This window comes from Zeus faber, assembly GCF_960531495.2.
Source record: "Zeus faber genome assembly, chromosome: 22".
Taxonomy (NCBI): Eukaryota; Metazoa; Chordata; class Actinopteri; order Zeiformes; family Zeidae; genus Zeus; species Zeus faber.
The window spans coordinates 12291614-12310504 of NC_137209.1; the positions used below are offsets into that span (position 1 = coordinate 12291614).

At 42.2% G+C, this 18891-nt stretch overlaps 1 protein-coding gene across 1 annotated transcript; it reads right to left on the minus strand.

The window, feature by feature from the left end:
• Nucleotides 1-267: 267 nt before the first annotated feature.
• On the minus strand, nucleotides 268-17447 carry LOC307247378 (cadherin-5-like; the record flags this gene model as incomplete). Its single annotated transcript, XM_080023531.1, has 12 exons — nucleotides 268-354; nucleotides 2735-2874; nucleotides 9107-9203; nucleotides 9856-9965; nucleotides 10350-10483; nucleotides 10581-10723; nucleotides 11680-11787; nucleotides 12164-12348; nucleotides 12771-12938; nucleotides 15880-16002; nucleotides 16404-16671; nucleotides 17262-17447. 12 exons carry the CDS (start codon nucleotides 17445-17447, stop codon nucleotides 268-270), a joined length of 1749 nt encoding a protein of 582 aa, XP_079879657.1.
• Between the last annotated feature and the right edge of the window lie 1444 nt (nucleotides 17448-18891).

Sequence of the window (18891 nt, forward strand, 5' to 3'; positions counted from 1 at the left end):
CCAAATCCGAATAAAGCACAAAAAGTGGATTTTTACAGATATGTATTTCATACAAATATAAAAAACAAAAACATTCGGAAATGGTGAGTCTAATCATAACCATGGCTCGAGCTGCAAAGACTCGAAACTGAAACACGTCCAGTCTCTTCCCATACTGGTATTTATATTCTTAAATTGTATTATTTCTCTTCTTTAAAATGACACTCAGACCCTAGACATGTCTTTGACAGTTAAGGTAGCCGTGTGGGGACATCGGGCACAAACACTTCACTTGCACACTGGCTGCACCGGAGTGTGGAGCCGGAGGGAGCGAGCGGACAGGGAGAGGTAGAACAGGTGCCGAATGTTCCTTTTCTGGAGGCAAAGGGTGTAGGACAGTTTGAAAATGATCACACTGATTGAATAACGTTGGGTTAGGGTAATTGCGTTCAGGGATGGGGGCTCTGTCAGCGGAGGGAACCGAGTCCGTCACAGAGAGACAAATCGACAGGGAGTGAAGCGCTGGTCTAAAAAACAAATTAATTTGTTGCCTCGCATGATATTAAACAACTCTCGTGCGAGCATTACGTTATGTATCCGTAAAGTTGTAGGAACAGACTCCATACAGAACTTTTCCGTAAAGGAGCCCAATTTGTGAATGACAACCTACTGCCTGCCTTTGCTGGTTATTTTTTATGGGAAAGGGGGGAAAGGGGAAAGGGGCTTAAGCGTCAGAGCCGCTGAATTCTTCTGTATGTGTTCTTAGACATGAAAAGGAGCTTGTCTTAAAAGGCAAAATGTGTTTTCTCAAGATGGAGCAATTCAGGATCAATCAACTGCCTCCATCAACGGACAGATCAGCATTTATTGGTAATAAAAGATGATCTATCACTTCACAGTCCAGATGCATTATGGCGACTGCGACAAACAAATGTGTTCTACATTTCCTGGATTAAATTTACAATCATTCTCTCATGTTCAAGTTCAAGTTCAAGAGATTATTTGTCACATACATACACATACGGTCGTACATATATGCAGTCATGTCTGTTATTTCCAATGTTTGTGGGCAGAGGCTTTCAGTTGTTTTCTTAGCCATGACTGCTTAAGGCTTTAACGTGGTTCTGTGTGACTCCTGACTTCTTTGAGATGTGCGCAATGTCGCAAACAGCCTGAAATGTACACATCTGTGATGGCTATACGCAGCCTACACAGCATGGTGTCAAGACACCTCTGTACACTGGGTGGCACTGGACTGAAAAAGGTGCAAAGCACAAACTTGCTCGACCAGGAAACTTCATTCATCATCCAACTTCAGCATAAGGCATAACAAAAGCGAGTTGTTGTTGTGGTGTACTCACTATGCTTGCAATGCTTGTTTGTGAGGAGGAGAAGCTGCTGCTTTGATGAAATGCAATTTGATACAAAATGCAAAACAAATCTTACGGTGTGTGTCACTATGTAATTTTATGTAATTCACGCAATGCACGATGCCATAAAAGGCTGATATGCAGAGCTCGGGGCTAGTAAGAAATTCAGCTCCAGCCCCAACCAGCTCTCCAAAAATATACATGTGTGCATGTGTGCGTGTGTGCGTGTGTGCCTGTGTGCGTGTGTGTGTGTGTGTGTGTGTGTGTGTGTGTGTGTGTGTCCGTCCATCTTCACTTACCCAGTATGGCCGGAAGGCAAACCAGTACGATTATCAGCGCAATAACACCAACATCCATCTTAGAAATGACTTTACACTCCTTGTGGATCCGCTTGTCGTCACATGGACATACCTAAAGTATGAGACCAATTGATATTTCAATCAGTCAATCAATAAATGTAACATAAAGCACATTTGTCAATGTCTAGCAAATCAATTTGTATATTTCCTGTGCCAAAAAAAGTAATAATATTTTGCTCTAAGCAGCAAACAAATCTTATTTACTACACATAGTATAGAGCAGTGTTTTTGTTTTTTTTCACCACACTAGTGAGAGCTCACCTGGTGCACCGTGAACATTTTTCAAATTCCACTTATTCCAAAAATAAACAATGGAAATTATTTTGCAACAAGATTTCAAGGCTCAATGATGTTCCAGACAGAATACCAGCTCCAGCAGAACAAGTTTCCCTCTGAGAGTGAGGACCTTTCGTAGTGATGAACGGTTTGACTCCTTTTTAAAACCTGGTTCTTGATGAGTCACTCAGTAAAAAGAGCCTGATTTTCCAACTCTTTTTTTCCATTTCGTTCAGTTGGTGTGACGTACAGTGAGCGAGGGAGGACTTCAGGTGAACGAGTCACAATAATCGTTTCAGCTCTGAGTTGTAAAAGCATTTCTCACAACAATCATTTAATTCTATCAAAACTATTTATTTTGGTGGAATGCAAAGAGTATCAGCCACATTCAATATGAGTTGGACCAAATGCCTGGGCCTTTTTTGTCTTGGACATTAGTTTAGTCCTCAGTCATTATTTTTAGTTTGTGAGTAGAACATTCAATCTCTTGTCCACTCTTTCCAGCGTGACTTTCCTACAAACAAATCGTTTGTGAGGCTTGCATCACTATTAGGCCTGAATAATAAGCACTTATACGTGCTTCTTACATGTTTAGTGGTTAAAGGGATAGTGGTGCGTCGTGTCATTGTAGAGGTGGGGAAACACTGGCAGAGTGCGAGAGTGAAGCTGCATAGACAAATGCTGACACACACACACACACACACACACACACACACACACACACACACACACACACACACACACACAAACCTTGATGGGCACTTGAACAACACTGCTCATAGGGGGGCGTCCTCCATCTTCAACTCGCACCTCCAGCATGTAGTCTGTAGGGTCATCCAGGCTGAAAAGGCTGCGCTTCAATCTGATGTCTGCTGTGTTGTCTGAGTTGTCTGAAATACAAGACAATTTTAACATCACTCATAACAGAAGCATGAACACTGTGAGACGCTGTTTTTCAGTCAGAGGCTTTGGTGATGTTCCCTCCTTTCTAAACCATGTTGACAACCTGTATCCCTCAATTCTGGGTGTCATTCTGGTCCTCAGATATTTTGGACTTGGTCCCTGCCATGGGTACAAGGGAGGTATCAACAGGCAGGTGCTTGACTTGAAGGACATGTCGTACCTGCTCACTAGTGACAGAGATAGAATTCTGCACAACTCAGTTGTGAAAGCCACTATAGTACCCAGCTTCTATGCAGTCCATTTCTAAACACACTAGTTCTCATCTCCTTCACCTGCCTCACTCCCTCCTAGACTGGGGGGACTCAATTTCAGCATATAGATAAATAGATCCAGCTTTTACTGGAATAGAATAAAAACACTAGACTAGACCCAAGATGATAACAGAATGAAATCAAATGAAATAAAACGACACAATAGATCAAAATAACAGAAAATAACAGATTAGAGAGAAAACAACTTCAACAAAGGCTACTGGAGCTAATTGGATGGTTGAGATGATAATAAGTGTAATTAGTCAGATCACCTCCCAAAATAAGTTTCCTTGGAAGGCCAGGGGAAGATCTTCTCTACAGAATTCTCTGTATTATCTGTATGCACAAAAACTGCCAAAGGAATTAGAAATTGAAATTGGGAATTTATTTAAGTTTGTGGAAATAAGATAGAAAATTAACTTTACATAGCACATTTCATAAACAAGGGCATTTCAAAGTACATTCCATACATTGTAAAAGGCATTATATGAAAAAAGTGCAAATTGATGAAGTGCATTTTACTCGCTTACGGAAGTTGCTCATTGGTAATGTATGATTTCGCTGAGGAATGTACACACAGAGAACAGGGACATACACATTCAGCATAAAGACGTGCACATTTGTAATGTACACGCTAAATAAAAACACATTGTCCCTTCTTCTGTCAATCCATACTGTGCTGTTAGATAAAGGCAAAGATGTTCAAAATATATAAAAAATAAATAAATTGTTTACCTGGTTTCCTTGACTACCTAACGCAGGGGTGGCCAACCAGTCAGAGACTAAGAGCCACTTTTTTTACTGTGTTACTGCAAAGAGCCACATCATACACATGGGCACACATGAACATCACCCCATCCCTTCCTCACACACACACACACACACAGACCTCTGCTCAGCCAGATTTATTGTAAATGTCACACACCAACATGATAATGACAGAAATTGACTCCTAGCCCCCGCGACCCGACTAAGGATAATCGGTTGAAGATGGATGGATGGAAGGAGTACTAAGACCACAGGCCAGTTATTTTCAACAATTAACATTGTGTGCACTGTCTCACACACACAAACTCTCAGTTCAACCAAGTCCACAAACAAAAATATAACATTGTGTGCACTGTCTCACACACACAAACTCTCAGTTCAACCAAGTCCACAAACAAAAATATAACATTGTGTGCACTGTCTCACACACACAAACTCTCAGTTCAAAAAGTACTGTTGTTTATTTATTCATAGAGGGGGGAATTGGACTTCGGGTTTAATGATAAGGATGTATTTTTTTCATGTTGGGTCAATTTATTCAATAGTGTCCCTTAAACCCTAACCTTTAAGAATCAGTTTTGGCTCTTGCCTACCATACACGATCTGATGCTTTGGCCATCCACATATACCTGGGACTAGGTGTTCCGGAGTCCTGGCCACATTTTTGAAAAAAAAAAAGTAAGTACTGTAAGTACTGAAAGTACTGCGTTTCCGCGGTATACCTCTCAGTTCAACCAAGTCCACAAACAAAAATATAATAATTAACAATACCGTTTTTCTCTTACTATGCATGTTGCTTAGTGGGACTTCTGGCATTCCTTGTCTTGAACAATGCTCTTCAAATCTGGCTTGAATTCCGTTGTTGCCACTCGAAGCAATTCTTTCACATGGGTGTCATTGACAGTATCTTAAGCGCAGCCCGTTAGACATTGGGGCATTTTTCCATTGGCACACTTCTCCAGAACTCAATGGTCCCTTCCCTTAAAGCAGCTTTCAGTCGGTCCTCCTCCTGCAGCTCGCGAGTCGCGACACACACACACACACACACACACACACACACACACACGCACACACACACACACACACACACACACACACCCCTCCAGCCCTCACAGTTCTCCATCGGAGATGTTCGATACGCAACGCAATTCACCGGCCGATCCATCTTATATGTTGACTACTAACCATTTCAATAGTGTTGAAAATAAACTTCCAAATTTTTTTGAATCTTATTTGGTGTTTTATTAGTCCTAATGCCGCGTTGACTTTGTATGGAGGCGCGCCGCCCCGGCGCTTTTGGTGTAAACGCGGCATTTGGACTAATAAAACAGGCGTTAATGGGACATGACTCCTGCTGCTGTTCGCTTTGAGTAAATGAGGAAGTGATCCGCGGTGGAAAACGAGTGATATATCATAGCGATTTTATAATCACAATAGGGAATGAATGGCTGCGCTTTTTTTTTCTGAGTTTTTGACGCTTGTCATGTGAAAGAGCCGCATGAAACCAGCCAAAGAGCCGCATGAGGCTCGCGAGCCGCGGGTTGGCCAGGCCTGACCTAACGCATCCCTCTGCAGGGGTTTCCATTCAGCGTGTGAATAACTCCGGTTTGGTATTGTTTAAAAAATGACGATACCAGTACCAATACCAGCACCCAAGTGATACCGACACCAATGGAGAACTTGATTCGATACATTTTATTTTTTTCGACTATACCCATTGTGGTGTGGGGTGGTTTGAGTTTAAGACCCTGTCTTGGGTCTAGGTAATTGGGCCTGGGATCAGGGTTTGTGTACGCCTGTTGCCCATTAAAGCAATCAACGAGCAACAGGTAAAACCCCCATCCCCATATACACACAGTGAGAGCCTCTGTCATGACATGTGTCCATCTGCTCCCGGCTTGTTCCATCTTGCCACTTTCTACAATAAAGCGCTGTGCTTGCAGCATCTCTGTCTGTGTCTCTGTGTCGGAGGGCCCTGAAAAGGCCACTCGGTAGCAAGCACCCATCATGCAAATGGAAGCGTTGAGTTGCGTAAAATGCCACCACTACTCCCCATGCAAATTATTTTTCACGAATACTTTGAAATTATTGAATTATGGATTAAATAACTACAAAACTGTACAATGAAGTATTTGAGCAGTGTAATTTTAAACAAATTGCCAGTGTCCAGGAGGAATGATTACAGCGAGGAAAGTCTCTTGCACTGTTCATATGGACACATGACTGCTGTTTTACGATAGACATTAAAAATGATGGACCTATCCTTTGACAGACTGTTGTAGCTGCTGCTGCGGTAGTGAGCCAATAACACATTGCATTAAATCGAAGAATGCCTGCGGTGATTGGCTGCAAAAACAATACAATTCATCTTTTTTTTCTGGATCTGGGTACAAAAAGGACCTATTGTAGGTATCATTTGACTGGAGAAGTTTCGGTACTACTTGGTATTGGCTTATTTTGATCGATGCTTTGGAGGTACTGAGTACCAATAGCCAACACTAGAATTCACGCAACACATGTTTTTTATTTGGTGTGCATATAATAAATATACACGTCTTCATGCCAACTAGTACATGCAGCTGTAGTACAATTTATTTTTGTAGTTATAATATCAAATGTAAATATAAGTCTTGAATGAGCCCTCCACTGTGACGGTAGAACACCACCAGGCATGTTGCCACAGCGTATGGGCACTACATTCTGTGAGTGCCGCTTCCTATTAAAACTGCTATTGGAGCTCCACCAGGTCAGCTGCACGGGGCAGTATTTCTATTTTTATAGGTCTATTTTTCTTTTTTCAAATGCGTGCGTCTACACGAGCCTTTTCCATACAAACTTGAGATATAACTCAAGCCAAATATTTATGGCAGACGACTATTAAAACATTTTGTATGCCTTAAACTGCATAACTGCAAGACCTTGTTTAAGGGAAAAGTGTCTGCAGAGATCATATGACATTGTGAGACAGTCTAAACAATCAAAATGTTGTTATGTGATTTTTAAACAAGTAATAAGCAGAAAGTTTTATATTTGTCACACAATAACTAATAAAATAATTGGCAGTATTTCAGACATCAAAGTTATTCTCAAATCAATGTTAAAAAAATATTTAAATGGCTGGTTGTTTCCAATACTCCTTCCCTCTCTACAACAACATTGACTCATCTAAGACACCGACACAGCACTGTCGGACCTGTACGATGTGTTGTGCGGATTTCAAAACAAACATCCCGACGAGGCTGTGGTGGTGACTGGGGACTTTAACAGGGCCAACCTTGAAAAAGTTCTGCCTAATTTCCACCAACACATCACGTGTGCCACCAGGGGAGATAGAACTTTAGACCATTGCGACACACCTTACAAGAACGGATACAAGACCGTCTCGCTCCCTGCTCTCGGGAAATCTGACCACGCCACAATCTCGCTGGTTCCCGTTTACAGGCGTGATTACGGGGGAAGTGAAGCGGTGGACGGATCAATCGGAGGTTGTGCTTCAGGACGCTCTGACTGACATAGACTGGGACATGTTTCAATCAAGTTCAAGTGACGTCAGCGAGTTTACGGAGGTGGCAGTAAGCTTTGTAGCTGCGCTAGCAGACAACATCGTTCCCACGGTGAACGTTCGGATATTTCCAAACCAGAAGCCGTGGGTTGATAAATCCATCCGCTGCGCTCTGAATGCTCGCACGGCTGCTTACAACGACAGTCTTGTAGACGGAAATATGGACAATTACAAAGCGGCGTTGTACAATCTGCGGAGGGCGGTGAGGGACGCTAAACGGACGTAGAGAGAGACTGTGGAGCTACAGATGGAGCGGGGGGGACACAAGACGCTTGTGGGAGGGGCTGCAGACAATAACAAACTACAAGAGCAGCTCCTCCCCAGCCACGAGTGTGGACGCCTCCCTTGCCAACTAACTGAACTCCTTTTATGCGCGGTTTGAGTCTGGCAATAGCACCGCTAGCTCGCCGGCTAATTGGAGTTACACCGCTGGGGATGAGCGCGCACTCTTAGTGTCCGGGCACGAGGTCAGCTCTGTTGCGGGTGAACACCAGGAAAGCCACGGGCCCAGATGGCATATCTGGGCGAGTACTGAAGACCTGTGCTAACCAGCTAGCTCCAGTGTTCACTACAATATTCAACATCTCCCTGGCTGAATCAGTGCAGTTCGCGTACCGGCAGAACAGATCCACGAATGACGCGGTCTCCCAGGTACTGCACACCACGCTCACGCATCTGGATGGCCAGAAGGGGGCCTATGTGAGAATGCTGTTCATCGATTTTAGTTCAGCTTTCAACACCATAGTCCCCACCAGACTGGCTGTCAAGCTGAAGGAGCTCGGACTGAATGCTCCGCTGTGTGCCTGGATCCTGGACTTCCTCACAGCCCGCCCCCAGGTGGTCAGGGTGAGGAAGCACATGTCAAGCTCCCTCACCCTGAATACAGGATCCCTCCAGGGTTGCGTCCTCAGCCCCCTACTATACTCCCTGTACACACATGACTGTGTGGCCAGGTCCAGCTCCAACACCATCATCAAGTTTGCTGACGACACCATTATCGTGGGCCTGATCACCGACAGCGACGAGAAGGCCTACCGCCAGGAGGTGGCTGACCTGTCACTCTGGTGCCAGGACAACAGCCTCCACCTGAACGTCAGCTGGTTGTTGTATACTGTGCTGTATTATCCCAAACACTACCTCACTTTATTCACATGCCACTTTAATTCACATGCCACTTTAATTCACATGCCACTTTAATGCACATATCTGCATATACAGAACATAATAGCCTATTCCATATACATAAGCATATTCCCTCTATTCCATTTTATTTTATTGTATTTTATTTTATTCTATATATTTTTATTCTATTCTATAAGTATTCGACTTACTGTATTACGTTTTAGGAGTCAGTTAGTTGGTCTATTAGAAATACATTTTTCACCGGGTGCGTTGCATTACATTTCACTGGATATATGTATGAAAGTATGTTTATTTATGTGACGAATAAACCTCCTGAATCTTGAATCTTGAATTTGATATTGTTCACAAGCCTTTCTTTCTTTATTTCTTTCACTACAGTGTTTAAGGAAAACAAATGATGAATAAACTATTTGTCCAACCGCCACAGGGACTTACTGGTTGTGATGGAGAAGGTGGTTGAAGGTTGAACGAGGGAGAAACTAAAGAATGGAATCTGGTCATCTGTGTCAGTGGCGTTTAACCTTCCGATTACCTGAGAAGCAGAGAAAGACTCGGTTTCAATGTAATACATTTATTTCATTGATTGATCACATTTGTGCTTTAAATTTCAAAAAGGCATCTATCTATGTATCTACATTTTCTCACACCTGACCTGACCCAGGATCAGAGCGGCTGCAACACACACTCAAGAGAGAGGAGCCCTGTCATGACCTGTGTCCATCTGCTCTGGGGCTTGTTCTATCAAGCCCCCTCTCCACAATAAACTGGTGTGTCTACAACCCCGTTTTCTGTGTCTTTGTGCCGGAGGTGCCTGAACACGCCACTTGGGTGGTGTGTGGTAGTCGAAACTGCCACACTGGCACCTGAACAGGGACTCTCCGGCACGGGGAAGGGGCACAGAAGGGCTGTCCCAAGATCCCCTGGAGCCACCAGTGGGTCAACCGGCGGCCCAGCACAAATCCTCTCCTGACTGGCAGCCCAACCAAGGGTGTCTGGCGGAGGACCGGGGAAGCAGCAGCCGCAGCAACCACCACAGGTAACTGCTGGCAGCTAGCGTCTCCGCCCAGCAGCCACCACCGGGACCATCCAGTGCCGGAGGTCCCTGAACACCCCACTTGGGTGACGCGTGGGAGGCAAAACTGCCACACCAGGCATCTTGGTTAGTGAGATAATGCATATCATACCGTTCCTGCCATGTCATTCTCACAGACAAAGACCTCATCCCAAACTAGTTCTGGTGCATTAGCATTGATGTCCTGAACCAGAATGTTGACCTTGAAAAAGGATTCCAGACCTGAAGAGGAGGAACGAACACATGGATTGTCACACAATCAGTCATAGATTCAATATAAACACTTAAGATACAAAGGGCATCTATGCAAATGCAACCACTCCCTTCTTATGCTTCATCATAATAACGACCATTATCATAATGATTGTTATTATAGTTAAGTAGGAATTGCAGTAGTTGTACTAATAATGGTAGTGAATAATGGTGGTAGTGCTACTACCCTGAATCTGTCAGATACATTTAGAAGTAGATATGATTTGATCAGAGCTGTTTTATCTAACTGTGTGTGTGTGTGTGTGTGTGTGTGTGTGTGTGTGTGTGTGTGTGTGTGTGTGTGTGTGTGTGTGTGTGTGTGTGTGTGTGTGTGTGTGTGTGTGTGTGTCATACCGCCTGGCTCCTCCTGAGCTCTGACTTGGAAGATGTGTGTGGCCTCCAGCTTTCTGTCCAGCTTCCTCAGGGTGAACAGCTGACCTGTGATGGGGTCTACTCCAATCGGACAGTCCTTGTCTTCTATTGAATACCTAGAGGAGGAGGGATTACAACTAATTAAGAATTTTCTCTGTATAACTTTAGTGTGGAATATATTTATATATAAATACTATATAATGTGTGTCGTACCTTATGCTCTTGCTGGCCTTGTCAGGATCTCTGGCGCTCACGGCCCCTATGTTGGTTACCATGGTTTCCTCCATCACGCTAAACTTGTAGATAGGCCTGGTAAACATCGGGGGCTCGTCCACATCTATTACCTTGATGTTCACCTGTCAAATTTAGTCAGTTCAATACCACTGAAACATTTTGTTTATACATACATAAACACTTTCTTCTTCAATCCTAGAATCACATTTTTTAGGATTGGCTGGCTTAGTTTGCACATGTTTTGATCCATTTTGCTTTTTTATCCAAACCTTGAGAGCTGCCCCTGTATGAGCACAGTCTACAGCTGGCTAATGAGCTGCTCCTCTATAGCAGGTTGGGAATGTTTTTCTCTTTTAAGGTTGCTTTAGTGCTATCAACCACAAATAGAGTGTAATGATTGAACAGGGATGTGAAGGATATCTTCAAACTGACACTTCACGAGTGATTTCACTACAGATTTTGCAGAAGAGCTATTCTAACCATTACAAACGTTCATACAACATTACACATATCAGGTGTGGTTAGACAAATAAGTCAAGCACTTTGTGTCCCATGGACTAGAAAGAGTGTTATATCAGATGCCGTTCATTTACCATATCAAATACCAACGCTCCAATTTCTATACTGCAAGGCCTCATTCCAGTGACCTCACGAATGGTTTGATTTAGTTTTTTCAACAAACTACTCTCCATAATCATTGGTTTACAGTTGAGGACAAAGGGGCGATGACAGTTTCCTGTCATTGTAAACAAACACAGCCATCTTCACCTTGATTCCACTGACCAGGACTAAGACAAGACCACAATGAGATAATGGTATAGCACAGAGCTGGAGACCACGGCCCTATAGCATCATCTCTACCAATAGAAAAATGAAATGGGCACAAATCAAATCAGCAGGGAATTCAGTTACAACAAGGTTTTAACATTGTAAATTCATGTCTGTTGAGATGACACAGACTGGAAACTGTTCTTATTTTTCAAGGGTGGGAACCAGTGTGAGTCAAGCTGTCTTTTGAATGTGGGCCTGGAAAACCATTTGAGACTTTACATGTGTCTGTATTGCTGTGACAGCTCACCTGGGCGCTGGTGATGGCACTGTCTGCATTATCAGCAGGGGTCTCCAGGTTGTTCTCCCACACATGCACAGTGAAACTGTAGCTGCTCCTTGTCTCATAGTCCAGGACCTTGAGTGGGAGGGTGGGGATAATAAATTGATGACTGTAACCCTCCAAAAAAAAAACACCACTTGGAGATTAATTAATTAATTTTTAATGCTAAACTGGTGCTGATGGGTTTCGAAGCCTTCGACAAGTTTTCCAAGCACTTGTTCGTTATCAGCAACCTCACTATTCCAAAGGACCAATAGAAATCCAGGATGCCCTATGGACTGGTTGTGTGGGAGATACCAGCAGTTGAAGAAGGTTTGAAGAAGAGTTCCTACAGGTGGATGTTGCTGCTTATATTTAAACAAATGTGTGTTGGTTTCATCTTGATCTCATTCTTTCATCCCTATCCAAAGACAGCCCTCATGGCTTTGAGTTTCCCTGCCGCTGACCTCACCTGTCTGAGCATGAGGTCCCCATCTTTGACTGGGCTGAGTTTGACTTGAAACATGTTGTCAAAGGGCGGCGTGATGGTGAAGACGGGGTCTTTGTTCTGGATCTCGTCTCTGTCCTCCAGCGTCAGAGTACCTATGGTCTCATTCAGCTTCTGGTCTTCTGGGACCTGAAACTCGTCGTACGTGCCTGTGGATCGGGAACACAGGAGGTGTGAAATCTGCGACTTCCACTGCTGTTCTAAACACAGAATGCATTTTCCATCCACAAAGACATTGATCTGTCAGTCATTTAAACAACTTTGATGTAGAATTTTCATTTAAATGCCTTACATTTTCACATATATTAATGTGTTTAATATTATATAAATAAGAATAACATAATTAAATAAGCTTATAGTGTCATTTATCGTACCCTAAAAGGATGTATTCTTCTACATGCAAACATCACTCAAAACAATACGTTGCTGTTTAAATATAAATAGAAAGTGCAGCACAAACACTTCAGTTCCAATATCATTAATACTGTCCCTGGACGGCCCTGACTCCACTTCTCAAATGGTCTTTATTGAATTCCATGAAGTCATGTTTAGTTTGTACTCTAGTCCTTACGTCTGGTGAAGGAGGCGATGTTGTCGTTGATGTCAATGATGGTGATGGTGACAGAGGTGGTGGCCGTGTGGCCTGCGGGGTAGCCATCCAGGTCCTGGGCCTGGACCACCAGCACACACTGGCTCCTGGTTTCACGGTCCAGGGAATCAGACCTGGATGTGACTACACCTGGAGAGAGAGAGACTCTTTCAAACCCAGATTTTGTAAAATGGGACAAACACCAAATAGAAACACTGAACGCAGAATTCTGTAAGAGCATCCTCCATGTCCAGAGAAAAACCCCAAACAACACATGCAGGGAAGAATTAGGCCCATACCCACTAATCATTTATATTGAAAAAAGAGCAATTAAATTCAAAAACACAGAAAAATGAGCGACTCCCTCTCCTATCATTATAAAGCCCTGAAACCAAAGATGAACATAGAGAAGAGTCCCCTCAGTCAACTGGTCTCCCCTCAGAAAAGGAGGTGACTACACACCTTTATGTGTTTACCTGTTCTTCACCTTTATTACATTTTTTTGTCATGTCATTTTTTTATTGTTTATTTCACTTATCATTGTTGTTATTAAATATTGTTTCCTCTTTATCGGCGTCATTACTACTCTATTTTTTTATTTCATTATTGTCTTAATGTCTTTTCCTTGTTGTGTAACAAAATAATTATCTTATTATGGTTTATGCTTTGGTAACGTAAGAATACTTGAGAGAGAGACTTTTTTGACCTGTAAAGTTTCTTTATGAGGGAAAGGGACAGACGGAGAGAGAGAGAGAGCTTCAGCTACTGTATATCCAGCTTTTTCTTTGTTTTTATTCTTCCTGTTTAATCTTTCCACATCGTAACACAGTAAGTGATTGTCCCTTTATGCCTATTTCTGCATTTGTTTTCATCCTGCAGGTGGAAAAAGTGATGCAGGCGTGTTTTTTCTTATTTTTATTTTATTTTGAAGTGCAAATGGGCACTGAGATTCTGTTGGAAACCGTTGTATTATACATGGACTCAAAGAGGTCCCCAGCCCGACTGTTAGGATGTTTCCTTCAGTAGTTGATCATTATTTACTCTTTATTTACTTACCATTTGCCGCTAGAGTGCGAGCCTCCTGTTTGGTGCCGGTGCATATGGCGTCGCTAGCTACCGGGCGCTTCTTTCAGGGTGACCACATCTTCCCGGTCAGAGGTTAGAGGTGAAAGGTTAAGAGCAGGAGTTGGGAACAAACGTGTCTCCGTAGAATTACGTCTGGTCTTTAATGTTGTGCGTCATTGACAAGATGTACGTTTTCACTGTGTCACTGATGTGTCACTGGTGTTTCCTAGCCTTTATTAACTAAATATGTATTACATATTTGCATAATGACTTGTAGATTTGTATGAACGTATGTATGTGTATGTGACAAATAAACCTCTTGAATCTTGAATCGAAAATTGATGTTTGTATCACTAATTTCATTTACATATGACATACTTGAGATATCATTTACCTAATTTCTTTATTTCCTTTATTTGTTTATCTTTCACCCACACACACACACACACACACGCGCGCACACGCACACACACACACACACACACACACACACACACACACACACACACACACACACACACACACACACACACACACACACACACACACGCAAAAATACTTAGTTGTATCAGAACGACTTTGCCTTGAATTAAAACAACTCAACGCCACTCCATGCCTGGGGGGGGGTTAATCAGAATATCAAGTTCAAGTTCAAGAGAGTATTTGTCATATACATATGGTCCTACATATATGCAGTGAAATGTCATGACACCCGGTGATTACGCACTAAAGCTCTAAAAGCTCTAAAAATAGAAAAAAATACCAAAATGTGCGTAATCGACACGCGGTGCTCGCGCAGGCAGCCGCAAGGGGAGGCGCCACAATCGCGATTCTGGGTTCTATAATTATATAATAGCATTAATTGACTGTGTTGTACTGAATATACATTTAAATTCTACCGTAAAAAGAAAGTGAAAGGGCGATTTCACAATGATTCAAAGTCCTGCAGTAAATGAAAGTGAAACACTGGAGAGAGACTGATCCAAGATGCTGAAGGGCCTGCTGCCCTTTCAATTGTCAAGTTTGGATGAAATAAAATAATATAAAGCCAAATAATATAAATATTTAAGCAGGCGTCACTGTGTGGTTTTAGTGGGAAAAATGAAGACAAGAACTACTTTCCCGACATTTTTTTATAATCACTGCAGGAGAATAACGGGGCGGCAACAGTGTTTTAATGAATCACATATTCCAGAATATGTAACTTTGTTCAGCCGGTTGGAAAAAGGAGAAGAGGTTTGAGTATCCTGGCAGGATATGAATATTCATGAGCTACACGTGGTAATATATGAATATTCATGAGCTACACTTTCTGAAAACGTCCTCATTGGTCGAGTCCGAACGAGAGTTTATTGGTGGAACTGGTGTGAGTGGGAAAACAGACTGGATCACATAACAAGCTTCAAAGAAGGTGTTTCATTACTGTCATCACTATCACACCTGTATCTCAGACAATAGTTTTGTTGTTTTTCTATAGGGTTCATAAACTTAAACTGGGGGGGATACAACTGGCCCTCATGGCCCCTGGTGGCACCGGGCCCGAATGAGATACAGAGAAAAGTTATATAAAACGGACACACCCATCCCTGGTTCTTGTTTTCGGTCTGGACACCTCAAGCCCCGGAGTAGTTGTGAGCCGCTCGGCAGGGATAGAACCAACTCAATAATATTCATAGCTTCATCATGGGAGGCACAACGCCACAGGGAAGGTGTGTGTGTGTGTGTGTGTGTGTGTGTGTGTGTGTGTGTGTGTGTGTGTGTGTGTGTGTGTGTGTGTGTGTGTGTGTGTGTGTGTGTGTGTGTGTGTATGTGGCCATTTTATTGTATTTTATCTCAGAAAAAAGGAAACGCTGTTTGTTGAGAATTTTTTGTATTTATGAATTGCGTCACGGGCCTGACAAATGGTCTCGGGGGCCGTATACAGCCCAGAGGACGGAGGTTTCCCCGCCCCTGATTTATGAGATTTTGAATGTTAAAACATATAAAGAATATTTATTGTCATTATGAAAACAGCCTGGCAGCCTACCTGTATAGCTGTTGATTTCAAAGGCAGAGAGCTCTCCCTCTGGCCTCAGAGAGTACCGTAGTTTTCCCTGAGGTTGTTCAGGGTTGTCAGCATCTGTCGCTGTCACTGCAACCACTTCAGTTCCTGTTTTAGGAGAATTAAACAGTAAGAATTCAGTCACAGGAGCGCTCCACGTGAATGTGGACAAGACACTGTGGAAAACTCCACTCGAGAGGATACAGGAAAAACATCTCAGCAAGAAAAGATCTGTATTTAATTGCATCGTTGGAAATGAAGGGGAAACAACAGAATCTTTAAAGGAAACTTTCCTATAATTCAAGATGATGAAAGGCCTCCATATTCTGTTATGAATGTAAACACATTTCAGAGCTTTAACACCTCACATGGAGGTGACTATGAGCTTAACTGTTGTAGGAGAAATGCTTCATGGTTACATTCAATTGGCTTTCGTTGGACTTTGAGCCTTTATGTGGAATAGGACAAATGAGCGACCCAGCAGCGTTGCTGCTTAACAGCATGCTCACCAATTCTAGACCTCTCCTTGATGGATCCACTGTATGTTGTTGGGAAGACGGGGACGCTGCCGCTGGAGCACACCCAGACATCTAACAGTATAGAGTCCACCAGCGTGTTATCCCCGTCATACATCAGAGCCTTCAGGAGGTAGCGGCTCTTCTCCTTTTGGTTCAGAGTCTTGTTGACAAACAAACGTCCTTCATCATCCACAGTGAAGATGGAGTTCGCACCCTCACCTTCAAGGTGATATCTCTTCACCTTCTGGAATGACCGGATCTGTACAAAAATAAAAATAAATTGTTTCACTAGTTTTCTTTTCTATTATTGAATTCTATTTTCAATTCTATAAAAATATTTTAGCATTTAGATCAAACTTTCACTACCTTGTAAACTTACTATAAATGATGGGTTGGGTCACATTTCACAAACCACATTTCAACAATAAAATCTGAGTAAAGGAATCTCCAGAATCTCAAGGATAAAGGTCAGTGAACTACTGGGACGAGGGATGAACTGATACTAGTTTAACAAGCTCAACAACAAAGACCCTACACCAAGAGACATATGTACCTCCAAATATCTACATAAAGGTTATGAATGAATGAATGAATGATTAAATGAATGTGAAAGAATATTAAAGTTTTGATATTTAAGAAGTGACTTGATTTGCCTATTTTATGAAACAGCGATATTTAAGATGTCTCTGATGGAGGAAAATCTATTGTATGTAAATACAGATTATATATCACAAATCATGGTGTTGTAACAACCCTCATGTCTATACTGTTGAGTGGAATGGATCAGTGCTCTGTATCAGATGGAAGCTAAAGTGTAGCACTCGGAATCAGTGAAAAAACAGGACCTACCCATCCTATCACGTAGGGGCTGGTATCAACCCTCCCCTCGTACATGTAGAGCGTTTGCCGGTGGATACCCCTCTTCTGCCTCAAGAGGTCGGGGTGAGATTCCTTCCTCACAACGTCAGAGGAACCAGAGGAAGCTGTCTCCTCTCGTGTTAGAACGAGGGTTAAGGCCAGGACCATCAGCCCCATCGTCCATGTCTGCAGTCCAGCCATCATCTAGGATGAGAGAGGGAGTTAATTCATGTGAACAGCCATTATTTTAAAGTATTATTCTGTTTAATTTCACAAGTAAATAAATGTAGTAAAATGTACATAATTACAAATAAACCTGTTCAAAACAAAACAAACAGAAAGCACTGAGGAGACCAGAAAGTGTTTGAAATCCCTGTTTGTTATATTTACTATGTGCTCTGGGCATAGCAATTACATATGTCCATGTTTTAAATGCATTGTTGAGACGCTATGAAAGCAGAGACAGACAACAGATGAGTCCACCTGGCTATCTTTTGGAAGTCATGTTTACCCTCTTCCAAAATTCACAAAGCCGTAGAGGAAAGAATAACTTTATTCTGTCGTTCTTCTCAAAAATAAAAAGTAATACTATACAAACTTACCCTGCATCTCAAGGTTAGGAAATCGATCCTAACAGTCCCCAAATTCAAAGCAATGCTAATTTGATCCAGTAGGCACAGGGGTTAAGGTATTTCATCAACTTTCTTAACCTGGAAACTTCTCCAATCGGCAACGTGCTTGGGAGAGGTCGAGCGCTGTCCTCATCCATGAGGGAGGAAGTGGACACTTGGCAGCTAGATCAGCCCAATGAGTGGTCTTCTTCTGTGAGGTGAGGTTTAACAGCCGTTTGCATAGGAGGAGCGTTGTGACGTCACAAAGACATCATATGCCGATGACCCGGTTGACCTGGCTATGTGGGGAATTGCCCTCATATGCTTACATGAGTTTCCATGACGACAGGGTTTGTGCTGACAGATACACAATAATATTAGGCAAAATAGTAAGTAGGCGTCGCTGCCAGAACACTCTACATATAGAAGAAACTAATTGTCATTGCACAGAGTACAAGAGCTCAGACAACAAAATGCATTTTACTATCCTAGTAACTGACGTATCTAGGCATCACGGGACTAAAAAACAGACTGTGTGGGCGTCATGGTGGCAGTTTCTATTAATTGTATCTTTAACTCATGGCCCTAAAAGCCTGATCACTGTTTACCAATGAGATACACATTGCTAATGAACAATACTTAAGTTATTGTTCTTATTCATCATAAAATCATACTATTAATAATAATCATATTGGATAATGTCAATATTTTGTAGTATTTACCAGATAACTATTGTATTAATTATTCATTCATATCACTGAGCCCTGTGTAACAAGTGACACAAATACATATTCAAGTTATTCACTTTATATAATGTTTATGTATTTATGTCTTAACCATGAATTAGGTCAACCCCACTCTAAATCTCGATAATATACTTTAAATTTCCTCAAAAACAATGAAATTCTAAATACTACTGTGACGAAAACACGACACCAACAAAATGAAAGTTTTAATTTTATTCACACAAACACTTGATTATGCATCTACAGAAGTATTATTAATGAAAA